Source organism: Dipodomys spectabilis, unplaced genomic scaffold, assembly GCF_019054845.1.
Source record: "Dipodomys spectabilis isolate Male_0828 unplaced genomic scaffold, ASM1905484v1 ptg000004l, whole genome shotgun sequence".
NCBI classification, from domain to species: Eukaryota; Metazoa; Chordata; class Mammalia; order Rodentia; family Heteromyidae; genus Dipodomys; species Dipodomys spectabilis.
This window is the reverse complement of record NW_024870681.1, coordinates 266,135-289,089: the sequence shown is the minus strand read 5'-3', so window position 1 is coordinate 289,089 and position 22,955 is coordinate 266,135. Positions and strand designations below refer to the sequence as shown.

Genomic DNA, 22,955 nt, shown 5'->3' with positions numbered 1-22,955 from the left:
CAGTTTAGCTCTCAGCCCTGGGTGCTTTGATATTACCAACCCAAAGATAAAGAAAGGGTGGACTGGACCCTGCGGACGCTCAACAACTCTGAAGCCAGCAGGTCCCCAGCAGCAGTGGGATGGTGGGATTTTATTGCTCACTCTTCATTCTGCCAATATCTTAGATTTCAAACACATGCTGTATTGTATTGTATTGAAGGAGATTTTAATTGTGTGAGTAAAGATGGAACACGATTATAGCTCTTGCCAGTCAAGGTCAATGTCAAGGTCAAGATCTGCACTAAAATGAACTCTTAACACAAGGGTGGGGGGCATTATCTGGGGCCCAGGACAGCATGCAGTCAATCAGGTTCCACTGACAGGCTTCAAGGCAGTCACGTGAACTCTGGGAAATTACACACACACGCACACACACGCACGCACGCACGCACATGTGTGTGCCTTTTGCTCTCGTAAAAAATATCCAGAGCTCTATCTTCAAAAGTGACCCCCAAATGGTTGTGAAGCCCCTGTTTTTGAGGCTTTTTTGAACCATTGGTAGACTTGGCATCTTTTACCCTAAGGCACAGAGGTGAGTCATTCTTTAAGCTCAAGATTTTCCCATGACCAGTCAGAATAAGAAGATCCTCAGCACAGATCTCTATGATTTCTCCATCCTAAAGGGCACTTTCTGACACAGGCACTGAAACCTGCAGGGCCACAAGCCACAGTGATCATTCTGTGCCATCCACTGTTTTGGAGCCGAGTAACCTTGATGCTGCAGCCTGAAAAAGTCCATGTCAATCATGAACAGAGCTCACTGATGAATAAGTTCCTAAATAAATCATGGTCATATAAAGTTACCGGGTGATGGGTTAGTCTATAAAAAGATCCACTCTTTAGTGCCAGTTTTGAGTCCAAATGCAAAATTTCCACTAAATCAGTGGGACTCCACCAGGAAACAACGATGTGATGGATAAGACACATGCCAAGACCCACGCACTATCATCCTAGACCCCATAAAAAAGAACCCCATCTAGGGAGGAGGGAAGTTAAGGGTTGTACAAGTTAGCTTCTTAGTTCTCCAAAGAAGGTTCTGAGAGAAAAGATCAATCTTGTTTGGCTGGGAGTATGGCTTAAATAGTAGAACACCTGTCTGGCAAGCGAAAGGCCCTGAGTTCAAACCCTAATCACATAAATACATTGCATGTGTAACCTGGGTGCCTACATTCGAACTGCCCTATTGTAATCATGTGGTACCTGCCACCTTTCTATTTAAGGCTCACAGGCTGCAGTTCGCTTTAGGAAACATTTAGTTACTCAAAAAGAATTCTCTTCAAAGTGTTCTTTTTACTTGTCTGAACCCCAGGGAGGATATGATCCTAATAATCCTTGAATAATACACAGGACCAAGGAAAATTTCTTCTAAGAAAGCAAAGATCATTTAACCTTAGAGCAACAAATGTGTTCCTGGTTCTTTTGATTTCAGTTTTTCAGATATTGTCCCAAGCTTTGTCCAGGCTGGCCTGGGACTGCCATCCTTCTTCCTCTGCTTCCGGAGTGGCTTTACTTCTTATGATGTAGACCACTACCCTCAGCTTATCTATTGAGATGGGGTCTTTGTAACTTCTTTCCTTGGCTGACCTCAAACCCCAATTTTCTTAACCTCTCTCTCCTGAAGTTGCAGCTTGCAACCGCAGGCATACCCCACTACATCTGGCCCCTCTACAGCAAAATCTTGAGGAAAATTGTCTATGATCATTCCTTCAGCCCCTTCTCATATATATATAGATATAGATAGATAGATACTGATATAGATATACATATATATCAATATCTATATGGCTTTTCTTGCTATTCTCCTCTTGATGGGTCCTATTTGGCAAGAGGGCTCCAGTTTGGGACAGGCCCCCTTGGGGCACATACTGGAAAGGACTGTGCCCATTCCTCCTCCTGTACCATTGACACCCCCTAACCCCATTGACACTGTGCAGCAGCATCTAACACCATTGCCTGCTCTCTTCTCTCCACCCTCCATGCCTTTCTAGCACCTCTCAGCCCTCGGTGTCTGCAGTCACTGACTGAGCCCTGTGATCTCTTCCTCAGTCATGTCCCCTCCTAAAACGTCTAGTCACTAATGACCCTTGATTTCTATCTCGAGACCTTCCTCTCTCCAGAGTCTAGATTCATAAATCCTAGGTACCTACTTGAAATCACTTGTACGTCCAATGGACACCTCAAGGCCAACCCATCCAGGTCAGCCCAAGCAGAAAAGTCTGGAAGACCCTATTGCAACAGAAGAAACTGAATATGACAGTGTATGCCTGCCATGCCAGCTATAGTAGGAAGCTTAAAATAGGCAGATCTCAGTCCAGGCACCTCAGCAGAAAGTGAGACCTTTTCTCAAAATTAACCAGTTCAAGCCAGGTGTCCGTAGTTCACTCCTATGTACTCCTAGCTACTAGGGAGGCTGAGATCTAAGGATCTCAGTTTGAAGCCAATCTAGGCATAAAAGTCTGTGAAACTCATCAAATTAATCACCAAAAAGCCTGAAGTAGAGCTGTAGCTCAGGTGGTAGGTAGAGTACCCAGGCCCTGAGTTCAAGCCCCAGGACCAGGACACATACACACACACACACACACACACACACACACACACACACACACACACACACACACACACACACACACACACACACACACACACACACACACACACACACACACACACACACACACACGGACTGATGGAAACAGAAAACAACCTAAGTTGGGCTATGGTCTAGCCCAATGATCTAGCACCTACCTAGCAAGCACAGGGCCTTGAGGGCCTTGAGTTCAAAACCCAGGACTCAAAAATGGTCTAAGCTTTCCCTAAGTGGTGAATCATGGATGGGTGACTTTTCTTTTTTTACTGTAATGTTTGTAGTTTACTGTAGTTTTTATTTTTTTCCAATGATGACTTCTCTCAGGAATTATTTTTAAACCATAATTATAGTTAAGTCATCTTAGTTTTTCCTTCCTTCCTTCCTTCCTTCCTTCCTTCCTTTCTTCCTTCCTTCCTTTCTTCCTTCTTTCCTTCCTTCCTCCTTCCTTTTCTTCTCTCTTGCACAGCTAATTATTGGCTCTTATACCAGTGGCAGGACAATTTTACTTATTGTTGACTCTTTCTCTTGAGAATATTTGGTCTGGATCCTGAATCACACCTCTGTGGAGTGACAGTACTAGTCATTGCAAACTATCTGCCAGGGCCCATCCAGTTTGAGACAGGCCTCCTTTCCTGCCAAGAAACAGGTATCTATAGGCAGGGAAACCTACGGTTTCGTGGCAGGTGCTCTGCCTCCTCTCTTGCTGCTTAGGGTGACACAGTCATGCATGCCTTACCCTCTGCTTCATTCAGCCTGCCTCTTGAGGCCCGTTGCCCTCAGACACCTCCTTGCCCTCTCCTTCCTGTGCCCAGGAGTAGCCATGTTGTTCATGCTTTTCAGAGAGTATGCCCATGAGGGAGATGGGGAGAAGCATGATCCTCCATCACCTTTGTCATTACCTGAACCTGGGTGGGACTTGCACTCTACAGACCACAGGGACCCTGTGAGATTGTAGTTAACCCGTTCCTTTGTCCAGCAGCCCAGCTTTGGGCCAGGTATTCCTTTATTTATACTCCATTGCGTTCTCATGCATCCTTCTTGGGGCCCACGGAACTTGAAAGACCTCCACAGTTGATTTGATTGGGCTTTACTTAACATTCTTTAACTTTTCTTTTTACAGCTGAAACTTTGGAACAAATACCGAATTTCCAACATTCCATCACTCATTTTCCTAGATGCCACCACTGGAAAGGTTGTGTGCAGGAACGGCCTCCTGGTGATCCGAGATGACCCAGAAGGTAAAGCCCTGCTGTGTTCTTCTGTGCTCTAATCCCCAGACTCCCCCACTTACCAGCCCTGGCCGCCTCCTCCTCGTTGGTGGAGAGGATGCTAGTGTGATATACATAAGTGGTTGAGTTGGCTGGCTAGGGAATGCTGTCTTGATGAAATGATGGTATTCTCCTGGTCATGGTTAAGATTTTAAAAGGGATCCAAATGTCCCTCCTGGGGCCTTTAACTCATGGGCAGAAGCAGATGGAGTCTGGAAAAGGAAGTTCAGCATGGAGGGCCGAGGAGTATGTTGAAAAGCGCAAGAACCCAGACACTGCCCTCTTGTGCTGTTTCAGCAGTGGCTGACACTTGGCAGCTAGAGGCAGGCAAAGAGGAGGGTTTGTTTTTCCTCTTTAAATATAGCTGTCACTTATCTGAAATGCTTGAAGGAAGAAATAGTTTGTATTTTGAAGTTTTTCAGATTTGAAGTATTTGCAGAGACTATCAGTTGAACATCCTTCATCTGAGAACTCTGGAATCTGAAATATTAAAACTTTTTGAGCGCTAGCGTGGCTTTCGAAGCTTTAGATGGCTCAAGCCTATAATCCTGCCATTTTGGGAGGCTGAGATTCCAGAATCAAGGTTCAAAGTCAACCTAGGAAGACAAATCAGTCTCAGGTTGAACCAGCCAAAAGCCAGCCAGAAATAGAGGTGTGGCTGGAGTGGTAGAGTACAAATTGTGAGCCTGATTGAGAGCCAGTTCAAGCCCCAGTGCTGGCAGAATACACATGAAAAAAGGTTTTTGACCTGAGGATTGGGGATTAAAGGTGTTCCATCTGTCTCATCACAGCAAAGTCACAGTCCCTTTGTGGCTCTCCTGGCTTTGTGCCAAATGCACCTTATTTCTTGGTGCTGCCTAAGTCCTGCAGACTGTTGCTGGCCAGCTGGCCAATGCCACACACCGAGGAGGCTGCTCTGACCTCTGCCCAGTGGCTGACAAGGATCTGCTTTTGTCCATGCGTATTGAAGTGACAAGAGATCTCCCTTCTCCCACCAATCCAGTTAGAACTGAAGCCCTGGCCCTGGTCAGCCATTTTCCCAAAAAACAACAACAACAACAAAAAAAACTTCCCATGTAGAAAAATTTACCCTCTGTAAAAAGCAGGGCATGAGGGAACCAACTCCTTTTCAGGTTTAAGTGCTGATCCCTTTAACATACAGTCTTCCCTCCCCTCTGACAGTTTTAACAACAGTCCTACTCCTCCCCCCTCCAGAGAGGTTTGTATTCTTTTGTTTCATGGTGGGCTTGCCACCTGCTTTTAACTGGTCCCTGCCTCTCTCTTCCATCTTCTGCCCATCCCCTTGGGCAATTTTGAGGCAGTGGGCCTCGGACCACCCAGTGAGAAAATACTGCTGTGTTGTGCTGGGAGCCTATTATTTACTCTCCTGTCTGGAGCTTAAATATCTCAGAATATGTCCAGCATAGAGAATAGGAAGGTTTCACTCTACAGTTCATGAAACTTAAGTTCTCACTTGGTTCCCCAAGTCCCAGCCCAGATCCAAATCTCTGGGAATCAGGCCCCAAATGCATTCTCTTTTGAAGTTTCCCCAGTGGATTCAAATGTGCAATCAGACTTAAGAACTACTAAGATGCCGGGACTGGTATTGGCTTACCTCCTCTGAGTTACCTGTGGAGTCTGTTCTGTTTGTTTCATTGTACATCTGAAGCCTTCCTTCTGCATCCTAAGATGGCCCCTGGGAGGTGGGTTTTGTGCTCATCCAGGCCAGGGACCACTGTTTCAAGGGTAGCAGGGCTTGCTTGGCTTTGGATGAGTCCCCACTTTGGTTTCCTTGTTAACTGAGGGTCCTGTGACTGTCTTTACAAATGCCATCTGATCATGGGGTTGCACCTGCAGCCAGAAGGCTTTCCCAGTCCCAGGCTATCACAAAGAGCCTTGACATTCTTGCCCTCTGTTGCCTTGTTTCAGGTCTGGAATTCCCTTGGGGACCTAAGCCCTTCAGGGAAGTCATTTCCGGGCCCTTGCTTAGAAATAACGAGCAGTCGTTGGAGAGCAGCAGTCTGGAGGGGTCTCACGTGGGAGTCTATTTCTCCGCACACTGGGTGAGTGTTTGGTCCCTCCCTAGTTCAGGCAGAAGGATGCACCAAGCCTTCCTATGGTTGGCTTCTGGAGATGTGAACACTTGGCAGGTATTCCTTGGCCTTCTTGTCCTCTGCACCTTGTTGGTAGGCAATAAGCACTTTATGAACAATGACAGCAGCAAGACAATGACTTCTTCAGCCCATTCTGATGAGCTTCTCTAAGGGTCCCTAAGGAACTATACTAACCGCTGCCTCCTGACATACCGTATGGCCTGGGCAGAGCCCGGGCTGGATTCTCCCCAAGAAGAGAGATGAGCTTATTTTCTTCTCTTATGAACTGAGTCTACAGGTTAGTCCTACTTGGGTCTTGCTTATCTGGCCCCTGATAGCACATCATTGGTCCTGCTCTTGTCTTTCAGTGCCCTCCCTGCCGAAGCCTCACCAGGGTGCTGGTGGAATCCTACCGGAAGATCAAGGAGGCAGGCCAGCAGTTTGAGATCATCTTTGTTAGTGCAGACAGGTAATGTGTGCCAATGAAGTGACTGTCCTGTAACTGCTCCATATGTGGTTAGCATTCATACCTTTTGCCTCACATTGCTTACTTTCTTGTTGTGGAGCATGGAGGGTAGGAGATGGGATTATTGGCAGAGGGGCCAATACATTTCCTGTCAGACTCATTTAATTGTCTGAAGGGAGCCTAGAAAAACCTCTTACTGCTGGAAACACTAAACATATCCCAGTCCAAGCCTGGATTATTTGAGATTAGGATGTGTTTTCCATTTTATTCCATTTCTAAATCATGAGGAAAAGATATAGAGGGGTATGGAAGAGAGCCACAAACTAATGCAATGTGACATCTATCTTGGATGGATATGCAATCATTTTCTTAGCTCTGGTAGCTCTGGTCACACACTCTGGCTAGAACCATTTGGACCTGAATGGATAAATAATCACAAAAACAAGGGTGGAGGGTGGGGGATGTTCTTCCCTGAGGAAGTCAAGTCCTTTCGGTCTTAGTTTCACCCACTTCTTTCCTCCTGTCCTGTTTTACTCATCAGTGAGCATCCTTTAGCTCAGAACTCTGGCCTCAATCCAGACTTAGTTGCCAGATGCTTCTGCCTCCTAAGGGCCCTGTTCACAGGAGGATCTCTAAGATGCCAGCATACCAGAGGCCTTTTGCCCATTACTGTGTCCTGTTGAACTTCCCATGCTGTTAATTACCTTGTGGTCCTGGGGAGTGGGGGCAGAGAGGAAGGGGGGGGCGCAAGCCTGATGGCGTGCCACATGGCACACACATTTTTAGAAAGCTTTAAATAGCTTTCCAGTTTAAATCACCTTTATTGAAATCTAATTTCAACACCATACATTCTATACATTTTAACTAAACTGTTTTATCTACTGTGTCTACCCGTGTAACCAACACCCACAAGGTTCCTCTGTACTCCCTTCTTGATCATTCCCCACCCTCGAGCCCAGCCCCAGGGAGGCTCTGATCGGCTATTACTTGAGTAGATTGGTTTTCCCTGGAGTTCCTAACACATGCAATCATACACTTGGTTTTAAATGTATGATCCTGTACATATCACAGCTCCCTATGCAAATTTGAAATCATGTGGCATGGGGCAGTGCGTACTTCTAAGCTCACTGTAAAAGTTGGCCTGTCTGTGTTGAGAAAGGAAAGTCGGGCATGAGTGTAGTTGTCTGGACACAGGTGAGGACATTGACATGACCCACTTGCCACTTTCCTTTGGCTCTGCCTGCAATGTGGAGGCCTTTGCTTCTTGGTGAGTACCAGAATGGACAGGATAGCACCATCCATGGTCTGACATCAGAGGAAGCACCAGAATTAGGAATTCTGACATAGCAACCTGGGAAACCGGTGAGAGGACCAGGTGGTGGTTGCGCACTGGATAATTGTGCCTTGTTTTCCATCTGTCTCCCTGTAGATCAGAGGAGTCATTCAAACAGTATTTCAGTGAGATGCCCTGGCTCGCTGTCCCCTACACCGATGAAGCCCGGCGGTCACGCCTCAACCGGCTTTATGGAATCCAAGGTAGGCATCCCAGGCCCTGCTCCCATGGGGCTTCTTGGATGATAACCTGGGCTCATCACACCTTTGGTTCCTTTTTGCAGAAGAACACTTGTATTTCCATAAGTGTTCACATTCCTCACCATCTTAAAAATTACTTGAGATAAGTTTTATGGTATGTAACTTACACCTCATTCTAACGGCTTGCTTTTTTGTTTTGTTTTTAAGTACTCTCCTGGTTAGATAACTGCTTCTCACCTGTGGCAGGGTGGCTTCTGATATGCGTAGGCATCGACCATATACTTCAAAATGACTTGGCCAAAACTCTGTCGCAGTGGTCTTACTTCCATACAGACCGAAGAGTGATCTTTGGTCCCATCACTTAGTCTTGAGCCTCAGTTTCTTCCTCTGGAAAGTGGGAATGATGAACCTCTGACAAAGAATCTCTAGGAAGCTGGGCACTGGTAGTTCACACCTGTAATCCTAGTTAGTAAGGAGGCTGAGATCTGAGAATTGCAGTTCGAAGCCAGCCTGAGCAGAAAAAGTCCTTGTGAGACTCATCTCTACTCAAAAACTCGAAGTGGAGCCGTGGCTCAAAGTGGTAGAGCACTAGCCTTATAAACACTTTTCCTGTTCCCAAAGCATCATGGTTGGAGCTGAGTAAGAATCACCTTTCAGGGGAGGAAACTTCCTGAATGATGAGAACTAGGGCTTTGAATACTAATGGTGGTATTCTTCAGACATAATGATTATAGAGAAACAAACTAGATTCTTTTTCTTTTTTATGTGACTACCTCCTTTCCAGACTTCACTTTTTCTTGATGCAGTACTTAATTGCCAGTGTAAGAGTCAAATTAGGAGTGTAAGGAGTGGGGAGGGAGAAATTTAGTAGTAGAGAGCTTGCCTACATTCCATCCCAGCACCCCTCTTGCTTTGTCCTTTCTCGTGTGGGATTCACTTCTTCACCCCCAAAATGACTCTGGAATAACTTAGACATGGCTGCCTTCATAACTGTTCAGTAGGAAAAGGAGTTCCTTCCATCTCGCCTAACCCACCAGGCTATGGTACAGGCTCCATTGCTGGCTTATGGCTGACTAGGCCCCAGGTCTTTCCTAAGTGTTAATATGACTTTGGTGCCATAGTTTGGTGCAGCTGTGCCCTGCCTCATCTGATGAACCTGGATTTTTACACTTGGCCTTCTAACAGTACTGTGACACCCTGGCTTTTTGCAAAAATCATACACACCAATAGGTGTCCTTTATGCGTGACCTCTCTGACTCCTAACAGGTTCCTGGGCCATGGTGTGGGCACGCTTCTTCTCCTTACAGCCTGTGTGGGGGTGTGCAGATGTGCATAAACAGACTCTGGTACAGTTGAGCTTTGGAACACTCATAAATGACTGAGGAGATATTTCAGAGCAGAACAAGATTGTGCAATGTGTCCAGTGTCCTACCTCTATCAGGCCCAGTTCTCCTGGATCATTGTTGGTTCTCATTTCTTTCCACATTCACTGATGCCACCACCTTAATATAGGTCCAGCACTGGCCCTGCCTTACTACTGAGTGGCCTTGAGCAAGTCACTGAAGATTTCTTTTCTCAATAAATTTGGACATTTCAGTTTTGGGCACAGAGAAAGAACATTACAGATATTTGTTGACTAACTCAGAAAGGAGAAAAAAAGGAAAAATCTGATCTTACATTTTTTGAAAGATAAGCTGGGTGCTGGTGGCTCACGCCTGTAATCCTAGCTACCCAGGAGGCTGAGATCTGAGGATTGCTGTTCAAAGCCACCCAGGCAGGAAACTCCGTGAGACTCTTATCTCCAATTAAGCACCAGAAAACCAGAAGTGGCACTGTGGCTCAAGTGTTAGAGCACTCACCTTGAGCTGAAGAGCTCAGGGAGACAGCGTCCAGGCCCAAAATTCAAGCCCCATGACCAACAACAACAAAAAAAGGAATCAGTATCCTTTAAGAAGAGCCTTTTCCAGATAGAATTTTAGAAAGACAGCTAATTTATAAAAATATATGAAGGTAGGGCTGGGAAGGTGGCTCAGTGGTAGAGCACTTGCCTTGCATGCCTGAGGCCCTGGGTTCAATTCCTCAGCACCACATAAGCAAAAAGAAAAAAGCTGGAAGTGGCACTGTGGCTCAAGTGGTAGAGTGCTAACCTTGAGCTGAAGAGCTGAGGGACAGTGCCCAGGCCCAGAGTTTAGGCCCCAGGACTGGCCCCCCCCCCCAAAAAATATATATGTAATTTATATATGAAATATATATATATATACATATATATATATACATATGAAGGCAATCTATCCAATACATTTACCAGTATGGATCTGAAAAATATTCAGCATAAATAATTTCATGATTTCAGATGAAAATACTGAATTTGTTTCTGTCGTATTTGCTTAAAATGATCATCCCATCCCCGTGTAAGGAAGAGAGCAGACTGCTGGTATAGAGTGTGAATCAGGACAACTGTTGGTAAGAGAAATTTGGCAACTATACCTCAGCAGCCTTAAAAATCTTCAAAACCCTTAATTTAGAAATCCCTCTTAAAGGAATTTATCATTGGTAAATTAACCTACAATACCTAGTAAAAGTCAAGCTTCTCCTGAGCAGGTAATGGGTTTATTTTGTTTGTTTCTTTGTTTACTTTTGGGAGCAGTACTGAAAATCAAACCTAGGGCCTTATATACGTTGGGCAAGCATTCTACCATTCAGCTATATACTCCCTGTACTTATTATTTGGGATAAGAATGCAGGGCCTTGTGCTTTCTAGACAGGCACTCCACCACTTGAGCCAGCCCTTTCTTGCTTCTAGTTATTTTTTCAGATAGGGTCTCTTGTTTTTGCTTGAAGCCAGCCTGGACCTTGATCCTCCTAACTATGCCTCTCAAGTAGCTGGGACCCGAGGCTTATGCTACCAGTGCTCAGCTTGTTATTGAGATGGAATATTACTAACTTACTGCCTGAGTTGGCCTTAGAACCGCTGTACTTACTGCTCTCTGCCTCCTAGATAACTGGTTACATGTGTGAGCCACTACTCCTGGCCTTTTGTTGTTGTTGGTCATGGGGCTTGAACTCTGGGCTTGGGCGCTATCCTTGTGCTCTTCAGCTCAAGGTGAGTGCTCCACAGCACCACTTCCAGTTTTCTGGTGAAGGTAGCTCAGTGGTAGAGCGCTTGCCTTGCATGCCTGAGGCCCTGGGTTCGATTCCTCAGCACCACATAAGCAAAAAGAAAAAAGCTGGAAGTGGCGCTGTGGCTCAAGTGGTAGAGCGCTAGCCTTGAGCTGAATGGCTGAGCGACAGCGCCCAGGCCCAGAGTTCAGGCCCCACAACCGGACCCCCCCCCCCCCAAAAAAAAAAAAAAAAAAGAGTCTCACAGACTTTTCTGCTAGGACTGGCTTTGAACCGTGATCCTCAGATCTCAGCCTCCTGAATAGCTAGGATTACAGGTGTGAGCCACCGGCGCCTAGCATCTGGCCTATTTTTTATGAGGATTTTTTTTTTTTTTTTGGATCCGGTCATGGGGCCTGAACTCTGGGCCTGGGCGCTATCCCTCAGCTCTTCAGCTCAAGGCTAGCGCTCTACTACTTGAGCCACAGCTCCACTTCCGGCTTTTTTCTTTTTGCTTATGTGGTGCTGAGGAATCGAACCCAGGGCCTTGAGCATGCAAGGCAAGCGCTCTACCACTGAGCCACCTTCCCAGCCCCTGGCCTATTTTTTATATTCATACTTTATTTTTTGGTGTTAAAGGCCTCATGCATGCTAAACATGTGCTCTACACTGAGCTATACCCAGTACCAGGTTAGTTTTGTGTGTGTGTGTGTGTGTATGTGTGTGTTTTAATCTTTTGTATACTTTGAATTTCATTGTAGGCCACAATTCTTTGCTTTTAGCCCCTAGAAAAGTCATCTGAATTTGCAAGCACCTTTAGCAATTTTACAAAGCTTACCATTTCTGTGCATGACCTTGACCCTAGCTTTGTTCCTTTCCTTCTGCTTTCCCCTCAGGGCAATGTTTTCATCTATTTTTATTGGATTATATCATGCATTTTTAAGCTTCCTGAACTTTTTTTCTTTTTTGAAGAGTGGAGATAGCAATATAAAAGGTGATTTAAATGCAAGGATTCTATCTTCTGATGTAACTGACCACTTGTACTCTCTGCCTTAAGCGGGAAACCATGTGGCAGAAGCAATGCTAGCCTCTCGGACCGAATCTTTTTTTTTTTTTTTGGCTAGTCTTGGGACTTAAACTCAGGGCCTGGGCACTGTCCCTGAACTTCTTTTGCTCAAGGCTAGCGCTCTACCACTTGAGCCACAGTGCTACTTGAGGCTTTTTCTGTTGATGCGGTCCTGAGGAATTGAACCCAGGGCTTCATGCCTGCTAGGCAAGCACTCTACCACTAAGTCACATTCTTAGCCCTCAGATTAAATTTTAAAGTCAGATACCCCAAGTGTGCATGGATTTCTGGGTGCCTCCAAAACGTGAATGCCACGAGTTTGATTTCTGTTTCTAAATATAATTCTAGATTTTTTCAGGTTTGAATGATCCCTACTTTTTAAGGGAATAATTGCATTATTTTGGAAGTATCTTCTCCACACATCCAGGTTGCAGAAGGCTAGCAGTCAGGCCAGTGGCAACCTATCTATTCATAGTGCTGTGTCCTTGCTCATACATAGAATGAGTCTGGTCACTGTCAGAATTTTGCCCCTCCCATTCCTGATTCAAGTGCTATCATTTCTGCACTTCCTGGGGTCTTGGAAGCTAGCAGCTTCCCCCAGGGCTTGATTAGATTTTGCTTTTTCTGTTTTGTTTTTTTTTTTGGGTCCGGTCGGTCGTTGGGCCTGAACTCTGGGCCTGGGCGCTGTCCCTCAGCTCTTCAGCTCAAGGCTAGCACTCTACCACTTGAGCCACAGCGCCACTTCCGGCATTTTTTCTTTTTTGCTTATGTGGTGCTGAGGAATCGAACCCAGGGCCTCAGGCATGCAAGGCAAGCGCTCTACCACTGAGCCACCTTCCCAGCAGATTTTGCTTTTTCTTGCCTCTACAGATCACTACCTGTCTTTAGTCAAACTGCCTTTGAACCGAAGGGGCTGTAAATTCTTTCATAGTCATCGTAGCATTATAAAGTAAGTACTTCTGATTGAATTCTTTAGCTTTTGTGTGACTCTATGGTTAAAATTTCCAATTAGCCAGGCACTGGTGGCTCACGCCTGTAATCCTAGATACTCTAGAGGCTGAGAGCTGAGGATCACAGTTCAAAGCCAGCCTGGCAGGAAAGTTCATGAGATTCCAATTAACCATCAAAGAACTAGAAGTGAAGCTGTGGCTCAAGTGGTAGTATGCCAGCTTTGAGCAAAAAACAAATCTAAGGACATGTAGACACTGGTGGTTAACACCTGTAATCCTAGCCACTCAGGAGGCTGAGGTCTGAGAACTGCAGTTTAAAACCAGCCCAGCCGGGCGCTGGTGGCTCACGCCTGTAATCCTAGCTACTCAGGAGGCTGAGATCTGAGGATCGTGGTTCAAAGCCAGCTCGGGCAGGAGAGACCGTGAGACTCCTATCTCCAATAAACCACCAGAAAACCGGAAGTGGCGCTGTAGCTCAAGTGGTAGAGCGCTCGCCTTGAGCTGAAGAGCTGAGGGACAGCGCCCAGGCCCAGAGTTCAAGCCCCACGACCGACAAAAAAAAAAATAAAATAAAATAAAAAAACCAGCCCAGGCTCTTATCTCCAATTAACCAGTAAAAGCCAAAAGGGGAGCTGTGGCCCAAGTGGTAGATCACTAGCCTGGAGCACAAAAGGTTAGGGACAGTGTCCAAGCCCAGAGTTTAAGCCCCAAGACTGGCAAAAAAACCCCAAATCAAACCAAAAACCTAAAGGACAATGCCTTGGCCCTGAGTTCAAGCCCCAATACTACCCAAAGAAAAAAGTTTTCAGGGCTGGGAAGGTGGCTCAGTGGTAGAGTGCTTGCCTTGCATGCATGAGGCCCTGAGTTCAATTCCTCAGCACCACATACACAGAAAAAGCCAGAAGTGGCGCTATGGCTTAAGTAGTAGAGCACTAGCCTTGAACTGAAGAGCCGAGGGACAGTGCCCAGGCCCAGAGTTGAAGCCCCATGACCCAAAAAAGAAAGAAAGGAAGGAAGGAAGGAAGAAAGAAAGGAAGGAAGGAAGGAAAGGAAGGAAGGAAGGAAGGAAGGAAAAAGTTTCCAAAGCCATTCAACTGACATATTGTGTGTGCACGTACCCCCCCCCCCCCCACACACACACACAGAGTCTGAGTGTGTGGTCCAGCAGATCTCATGGGGTTATGTGTCTTCTGGCCATGTTCCTGTGTACAGGGCACTGCCTCCACTTTGGCCTCTAGCATCTGTTTTTTTTTTAAAATATTTTTTTATTTTTTATTGTAAAGATATTATACAGAGGGTTACAGTTACATGAGTAAGGTAATGAGTACACTTCTTATTGAGCATTGTTACCCCCTCCATTATTTTCCCCCTACCATCCTTTCCCTCCCTACCTTCCCCGAGGTTTTTTTTTTTTATTGTGATTAAGTGATTACATAATTTCCCGAATTTCTCAGTATTGTAGAATAATGATGCTCATTTAAAGTCACAAGTTCATTCTAACTTTCCTGGAGCAAATTGCCTATCACAGTCTATAACATATAACGGTGTACACAAATACACCATACATGTGATCAGCAGCATGGGGATATTTAGTAGTGGTTCGACCAGTTGAGTGGGAGTTCTTTGTTTCTTGAGTCCTGTTAGTTTTGTCGTATCACCTAACATTTTGGATTTAGCATCCACTTATCAGGGAGACCATGTACCGTTTGTCTCTTTGCTCTTGGCTTACCTTGCTCAACATGATTCCTTCTAGCTCTATCCATTTCCCTGCAAATGCCATTATTTTGTCATTTCTAATGTCTGCATAATATTCCATTGTGTATAGATACCACAATTTTTGGATCCATTCATCTGTGGTGGGGCATCTGGGTTGTTTCCATATCCTAGTTATTGTGAACAGTGCTGCAATAAACATGGAGGTGCACGTGTCCTTGTATATTGGTTCCTGTTGTTCAGGGTAGACTCTAGCATCTGTTTTGACAAAGTTGCTTTACAGAACAGTACCAGAGTGCTCCTTAGCCTGCACCCAAGCTTAGATGCCTCCACCTGGCCTGTTTGCACCTCCCAGAGTGGAAGATATCTGGCCAGATACTCACTCATGGCTTCCTGGTGTGTGTCCTAGCAGGCTTGGATGAAAATACATAATATCAGAAGAACCTGCCCTCCTCTGAGCCTGTTGAGAGCAGAGCTTAGAGTGTCCTTAGATTGTAGTGTCACCACACAACATGGCTTCCCAAATGCTCACAGCATGTTAAGGTATCCTGGGGGGATGACGCCCTTGAGGCTGTGCCTTTCCAGTCACTTCTTTTACTACAGGGTGGCACAGCTGCTGCAGGCCTCGAGGATGAGTTTGCCTCAGGCTGAAAGGACTAAAAGAGCAGTTCTTACGGAGGGACCGGAGGGGGGGGCTACACTCACCCAGGACCTGACATTTGACTTCCATCCATCTCCTTAGACACCTCCCAGGGTGAAGTTGGCTTATCCCGGTCACAGAGCCTTTCTCCTCCCAGTGCTTTGTGCACGCTGAGGAATTTACAGCTCTATAAGCTGGTTAAAAATGCCTTTCTAGGGAGACCACTTAGACACACTTGGCAAAAATAATCCCATCAGCCATAGTCTAAGCCATCCTGGCTGTCAGAGAACACCCTGTTCTTTGCAGGGAGGCCTAGAGCCCTTTCTCTCAAGCTAGGAGTCCCTGGAAGGTTTTGTTCTTTTTTTCCCTGCCCCAGTCTTTGGAAGCAGAGGCTTTGGCCTGATGGCTGGGAGACCATAGTGTGGGGCCTTTACTGCCAGCGTCTGCTCTGTTTCTCTTTCCGTCTTGTTCTGTCCTTCTTCCACTCTTTCCTGTCCCCTTCCCGTTTCCCATTCCTCTCCATTTCTTTGCCCTCTTTCTTGACTCTTTCAAAAAAGGGATTTGATACAGAATCAGTAGAAAATCTGTGAAAACGAGACATCTGGAGCTTGCAATTTTCAATCAGTACAGATCAACTGACTGATTCTGACTGTTTCTGTGACCAAATCTCAGTATTCAAGGTCATGGCATAGGCTATGTGGAGCTGGCCCTGCTGGCCAGTGAGGGCAGCCTTGGGCTGCCTGAGAATCTACTGAGGGACCTTGGAGTTTTATTTTGTGTGTTGCATTTAATTGTGAAAACGTGAAAGAAAAAAAAGCAAGAAGTAACAGAATAATATAATAAACATCCATGTAACTTCACACCCAGAATTTACATTTTTGCTCAGATATTTAAAATATAATCAAAGCTAGGTGCTGGTGGTTCACACCTGTAATTCTAGCTACTTAGAAGGCCGGGATCTGAGGATCATGGTTCGAAGCCAGTCCAGAAAGGAAAGTCTGTGAGACTCCAGCAAGAAGCAGAACTGGAGAGTGCCAGCCTTGAGTGAGACAGCACACGGTCTCTGAGTTCAAGCCCCAGTACCCATGCCCTCCACTACATATACACACATATATACATATATATATGTATATACATATATATAACCAAATAGGCAGAACCAACCTCCATCCCCCCCACAAAATAAAGAAAAGAAACAAAGACAAATATAAGTGAACAGGAGCATGACAGACAGAGATGAGAGCCATTTCCTCACCTGCCCTCCTCCTACCTCTTGCCTGAGGACACCACCATACATTTAATATGTAACTTCATAACCTGTTTCCACATTTCCCTGCATATATATGAATCTATGAATAATATATAGTTTTGCTCAATGTGTCTTTGAGAAGCATTCGTAAAATGCTGTCATGTTGTAATGAATACCATTTTGCAACTTGCTTTTCCCACTGTTATGTTTTTTAGGTTTATCCTTGTTGATATTTACTTCTATCTTAATTTCTTTTTAGAGGTGGAAAACATCCCATTGTATGACTGTACCAGTCGCCTTAACTGTTCCACTGTTGATAGACAGTGATGGGTTCTGAATTTATAAGAATATGGCTGTACATGTGTTCGTGCCTGTCTCCTGACACAGGTTTGCTGGCCAGTTCAGAGGTCCAGACCTACCCTTCTGACCTCTCTTGGGTTTCTCTGAGTTTCATCAGCCAACCAGATGGTTTCTTCCTCAGCTGGAAAAGGAAGAGCCAAAAGAGGAGAAGTAATCTAATGAATGGGACTGGCAATAGATGGGCTGAGACCTGGCTTTATTTTTGTGTTTTTGTCATCTGTACCCCCAGATCTACTGCTCTTCACTTCTGCATTTTGTGTTAAACCATGTGTATGACAACACTTAGGAACATCTAGGTAGGCAGAGTGGGACACACCTATCATCCAGGTATGTGGGAGGCATTGAAGTACCTTTATAACCTGTAGTTGTAGGTTGAAGTAGGAGGATTGCAGTCCAGGCTGGCCTGGACAAAAATGCAAGATCCTATCAGAAAAATAACTGAAGTGAAAATAACTGCGAGAGTGATTTGAGTAATAAGTGCCTGTCCACCAAGTTGAGGTCCTGAATTCAAGTTCCAGTTTTACCCCCCGCTCCAAAAAAAAAAAATCCAAGTTTATTTGTATTTTGTCTTACCAACATTCCTGCCTTACCTGCACCTCTGCTTCCACTTTCTGAGTTCCTTTTGTCTCTGTCCATATGCATACATGCTCACACATGGTTGTAATGTATGCATAGCACTGAACTCTGCACCACTTCCTTAATAATATACCACGCCCTGCTGAGTTAAAAGACAAAAAATGTGTACTGAAGCCCATTTACATATGGCCACAGTCTTTCATGATCGTTTTCATGATGACATAATATTGTCCTGTACTTGCTGTTCCAGGATCTATCCTTCCTCCCAGTTCTCTTTCCAGCTCCCAGCAATCTTTGGGAAATGGTTCCCAGGCTCTTCAGATCATACATGCACAGAGATCTGGCTACAGCTCTACCTGGATCTTTCCTCCTCTCCCCTAGACCCTGGACAATTTCAGCTTCTTTGCTGTAACCAACTCACTCCCATCACATCCCTACACAGCCGTTTCCCTAGCATTAGAGAAACAACCAAACTAAACCAGGCGATGTCTCAGAACATGTTACTGCCACACATACTCACAGATAGGTTCCTGGACCCCAGGAGGAAGGTTTGGAGCTGACTGCAAAGGCCTTACTCTTTCTTCTTTGTGCTTTGAGGGAGATGGTAATAGAGAGGACTCTGAGGTATCATTTTAGGGCCAGCTCAGTTTCCCAGAGCCTGGGGCTTTGGCTGAGCCCTTTCTGGGGACATAGAATATATGATCTAAGCCCAAAAGTGAAAAAAATGACACAGGTAAAAGTACACCAGCCCAGTGCAGGTGTGGTACACATCTGTAATCCCAGCTGCTCAGGAAGCAGAGTCAGGAGGATTTCAGAGGAGAGCCCGAGTAAAGTTATTGAGACTTTATCTCAAAAACAAGCTGGGCATGGTGGTTCACACCTGTGGTCGCCAAAACTTGGAAGACTAAGGTAGGATGATAGCGATCAGAGCCCAGCCTGGGAAAAGTTACCCTGAGATTCTGTCTGAAAAATAAACTAAAACCAGAAGGGCTCGTAGTATGGTTCATATGGTAGAGTGCTTGGCTAGCAAGTGCAAGACCCACATTTGGCAGGCAGCACCCTCCTAGGACTTTCCTTGTCTCTCCCTTAGTATTAGCTAATGTCTTCCAGCCCACCCAGAGTTTTTGTCACTTTCAATAGAACAAAGCCCCAGTCTCTATTTTCTGCCTTCTCATGAGTCACATTGTCAGCTCACAGGGAACTTTTATTTTCCTTGTACCAGTCCTGAACCTGAACAACTTTTTTTTTTTTTTTTTGTCTTCATGGGGCTTGAACTCTATTCCTCAGCTCTTCAGCTCAAGGTTAGTGCTCCACCATTTGAGCCACAGCGCCACTTCCAGTTTTCTGGTAGTTTACTGCAGATAAGAGTCTCACAACCTTTCCTGCCTGGGCTGGCTTTGAACCACGATCCTCAGATCTCAGCCTTCTGAGTAGCTAGGATTACAGGTGTGAGCCACTGGCACCTGGCTTCCCTGAACTTTTTTATTCAAGGCTAGAGTTCTACCACTTGAGCCATAGCTCTACTTCTGGCTTTTCGATGGTTAATTGGAGATAAGTCTCACAGACTTCCTGCCTGGGCTGGCTTTGAACCATGATCCTCAGATGTTATCCTCCTGAGTAGCGAGGATTATGGGTGTGAGCCACTGGTACCTGGATTACAGGTGACTTTTTAGAAAAAAAAAAGCCAGACACTGGTGTCTCCCACCTGTAATCCTAGCTACTTGGGAGGCTGGAATCAGAAGACTAGGGATTCAAGGCCAACATGGGCAGAAAAGTTCCCAAGACCCCTTTCTCAATTCATGTTACACACAGTGGTAGGAATCTGTCATCTCAGGAAACCTAAAATAAGTGGATCATGGGCCAGGCATGCTCCTAGGCAGCAAGCAAAACCCTATCTCAAAAATAAACAGTGCAAAAATGTGCTCCACTTCTGGTTTTCTGGTGGTTTATGGGAGATAAACGTCTCATGGACTTTTTTCTCTGGGCCAGCTTTGTACCATGATCCTCAGATCTCAGTCTCCTAAATTGCTAGGATTACAGATGTGAGCCATTGGTGCCCAGCATCTATCAAAGGTTTTTGGAGGTTGGGATTTGGTGATATGGAACACTCAAGTGCCCCTAGCTGGCTTTGATGTCTCCTGCTCCGTGCTCTCTTCAGGCCACATACTGAAGTCCAGCCCCTGATCTTCAGAAAGGAGACAGACCCGATGTGGGCTTAGGCCTCTAGGGGACCAGAATGGCTAGGACTGAAGTCCTCAGGTGACCTGTTCATTGCCACACACATCTTTAAAACCCCAGAGGTGTGCAGGCTCTGTGTGTGTGTGTGTGTGTGTGTGTGTGTGTGTGTGTATGTGAGAGAGAGAGAGAGAGAGAGAGAGAGGTGAGAGATGTGGTGGGAATGGCAGTCCTCAGGAGCCCATTTCCCTCAACCTGTTCCTGACACATCCAGCCACTTCTTCTAATAGCTGTGAACATAATGGATTCGTTTATTCCTTTTGAAGACTGGCCCACCACCACATGCCTGCTGGGTTGGCTGCCTCAGCAGGTTACAAAGCTCCAGGGCCATATTTCTGGTACCTCGGTGTCCTCCCCTATGGAGAAGTAAAATGTCAGTGGAGCAAATTACTGACCGAATACTTTGGAATCTATAAATATTAAATTGCCTTGGCTTTCATATAAAATTCAGGCTCTGGTCTGCCCCAAAGGAGAGGTGCCTGGATAGTTCTAAGATGACTGGGGGAAGTAGGGACCTGCTGCCAGTGGAGAGACAGGTGTCCCCAAAGGGCGGGGCTGAGGCTGACTCTGCTCCATCGAGGGCAGCCCTGGCTGCAAATTCAGATGCACCTGAACCCAGGATGGAGTTTTTCTCAGGTTGCTCATTGGAGTCACATGGGGTTTGCGCATGCTCTCTCTGAGGATTGTCCCCGCGCGCGCGCGCCCCGCGCACGTGCTAGTGTGTGTGTGTGTGTGTGTGTGTGTGTGTGTGTGTGTGTGTGTGTGGTCTCCCCACACATCGCTGGTGGGACAGTGATGGGGACTGCACAGGGCCTGCCTACGGCTCTCTGGCAGCCAGCTGCCCTCCTCCCCTGCCTTCCTGTTGGCTTCGCCCCAGGCTGTCTTACTGTTGGTGGTGGGTCTTGTGCCCCTGTGAGGTCCACCTAGAATCTGTTGCTGATGAGGCAGCAAGTACTCGGTGGGAGCATCTGTGTGTGTGTTACATCACCTTGGGTGGGGGCAGCAGGAGTGGGGAAGGAATGGAGCCTAGGACTCTGTGCATGCTAAGCACTCTACCACTGCGCTAACCCCCAGCTACTGTGCTCTCCACGGAGCGGGTAAGGGTGCAAACTACAGTACCTTCACAGTGCACCTGAAGACACTAAGGCCCATGCAGGTGGAGTGACTTGCAGGGTGCCATGCACACCTCAGCCAGTTCCATCACTAGTCCATCCACGGTTCAGCCTGGATCCAGCCCAGGACTTTCAGACTCCAGGCCTGGTTTCCTCATTGATGATGTGTCCCTGCTGGCTGCCTCTTGCCTCTCACCTCCCCTAGGCCAGCAGCCAAGCTCTCTCTCTGTCTCTTTTGCAGGCATCCCCACGCTCATTGTGCTGGACCCGCAGGGGGAGGTGATCACGCGGCAGGGGCGGGTGGAGGTGCTCAATGATGAGGACTGCAGGGAGTTCCCGTGGCACCCCAAGCCTGTGCTAGAGCTCTCCGACTCCAACGCAGTGCAGCTCAATGAGGGCCCCTGCCTCGTCCTTTTTGTAGGTATGGAGCCCAACAGGGTCCCCTGCGGGGGGGGGGGGGGGGGATGGGAGGGGGGATGGGGGGAGGACATCCAGGATAGACCTCACCACAGCCTCCAGATACTCACAAAGCTAAGCCTGGGCCTTTGTCTCCTTTTCAGCCTTGCTTTTGACCCCAATGATTTATTCATGGATCTCCCCCTGTGGGAGGTGGTCTGGGAGCTGCGCTGCCCTGCTTTCCTTCCTTGTTGCTCCTGACTGCCAGCTGGGCCGAATAGGTCAGGGCTGGAGGATGCCCCTAACCCCCATGAACAGAGTCATTGTTGAAAGGAGTGGGCCTGCTCACCTTGCAGCTGCTGGAAGCTGGACCCCCTCTGGCCAATGCTCACCCTGCTGCTTCTGCCCTCCCCTGTGCTCTCCTGAACTGCCTCAGTGGCTGCCAGCACTGGCTTAGGCCACATGCCTGGCTCTTCCCCGCCTCAGTGGCCAAGTTTACCTCTCGGTTGGGTGGGCGTGCTCAGCCTAGAGTCGACAGCCCACAGGCTGCTTTTGCCGGCCAAGAGCCACCTTGCTCTTTGCCCTGGGACTTCTCCCTTCCAGCTAAATGGCTATACCCAGACTGTGAATAAGATGCACCATGCCAGCTTCAGAGAGGACTAGGTGCAGCATATCAGCCCATTCTCTGAGGTCTGGTGGGAGCAGGGTTGCCAATAAGCAGGCCCAAAGGAACTTTCCCCCCGTGCCAATGTCATGGCTTGAGCTCAGAGTTTTGTGCTCTTGCTTGGCTTTTCTACTCACTACTGGTACTCTACCACTTGAGCCATGCCTTCAGCCTGTTTTTTTTTTTTTTCTGATTATTTTGGAGATGGAGCCTAGTGAACTTGGCTGCCTGGCTGGCTTTGAACTACTATCTTCTGATCTCTCCTGAGTAACTAGGGTTACTAGGATTACAGTGCCCTGAGAATTCTGGAGTATGTCTCCCTGTCTGTGTACACCACAGGCCTCTTGAGCACTATAACATTTCAGGGTAGAATCTGCTAGAGCCTGCTCTCCCCTCTCCTGCTTTTGTCCCTTGGGCGTGACCCTAGATCTTGGCTACAGGCTTCCATAGTATGAGCCTGGTATTCTGGGTGTGGCTGCTTCTCTGGGTGTGCCAGATCCATGTTCTCTGCAGTTAGCCTTCCCCAGTCCAGATGGTTTGGCTGCCAGCTGTGAACATCTGTGGCTCTCCCATCACCACCATCATTGCCAGCCAAACCAGTCCTCACTCTGCCTTCACTGCCAGTTCTTCTGCCATTCCCACTGGAAACCAGAAATCCCAAGTCATGACTCCTTATTCTATGATCGACAGAAAAGCTACCAGGGACCTCAGGTTCTGACATGGGGAAAGCCCAGTTTCTAGGATGCATTTGTGAAGATTTCACTGGTAAAGGCTGTCTACTGGGGGACATTAGTACTACTCAGCAGGTGAGCATGCCAGCCATGTACTGCTTGCTTTGCTGCTTGTACATGCATGTCCACTCAGCTGTGTGCAGGAAGATGCTGTGCCTAAGGAAGTTCACTCCCATTC

The 22,955-nt window shown here is 46.7% G+C and overlaps 1 protein-coding gene across 1 annotated transcript in view; it reads left to right on the top strand.

The window, feature by feature from the left end:
- Positions 1 to 22,955, top strand: part of Nxn (nucleoredoxin) — a 138,767-nt gene that overhangs the window by 110,550 nt on the left and 5,262 nt on the right. Inside the window, exons 2-6 of the mRNA XM_042693622.1 lie at positions 3,747 to 3,864; positions 5,824 to 5,957; positions 6,356 to 6,456; positions 7,883 to 7,989; positions 21,228 to 21,407. Coding sequence (XP_042549556.1) covers positions 3,747 to 3,864; positions 5,824 to 5,957; positions 6,356 to 6,456; positions 7,883 to 7,989; positions 21,228 to 21,407 — 640 coding nt within the window. The remainder of the gene's footprint in view (positions 1 to 3,746; positions 3,865 to 5,823; positions 5,958 to 6,355; positions 6,457 to 7,882; positions 7,990 to 21,227; positions 21,408 to 22,955) is intronic.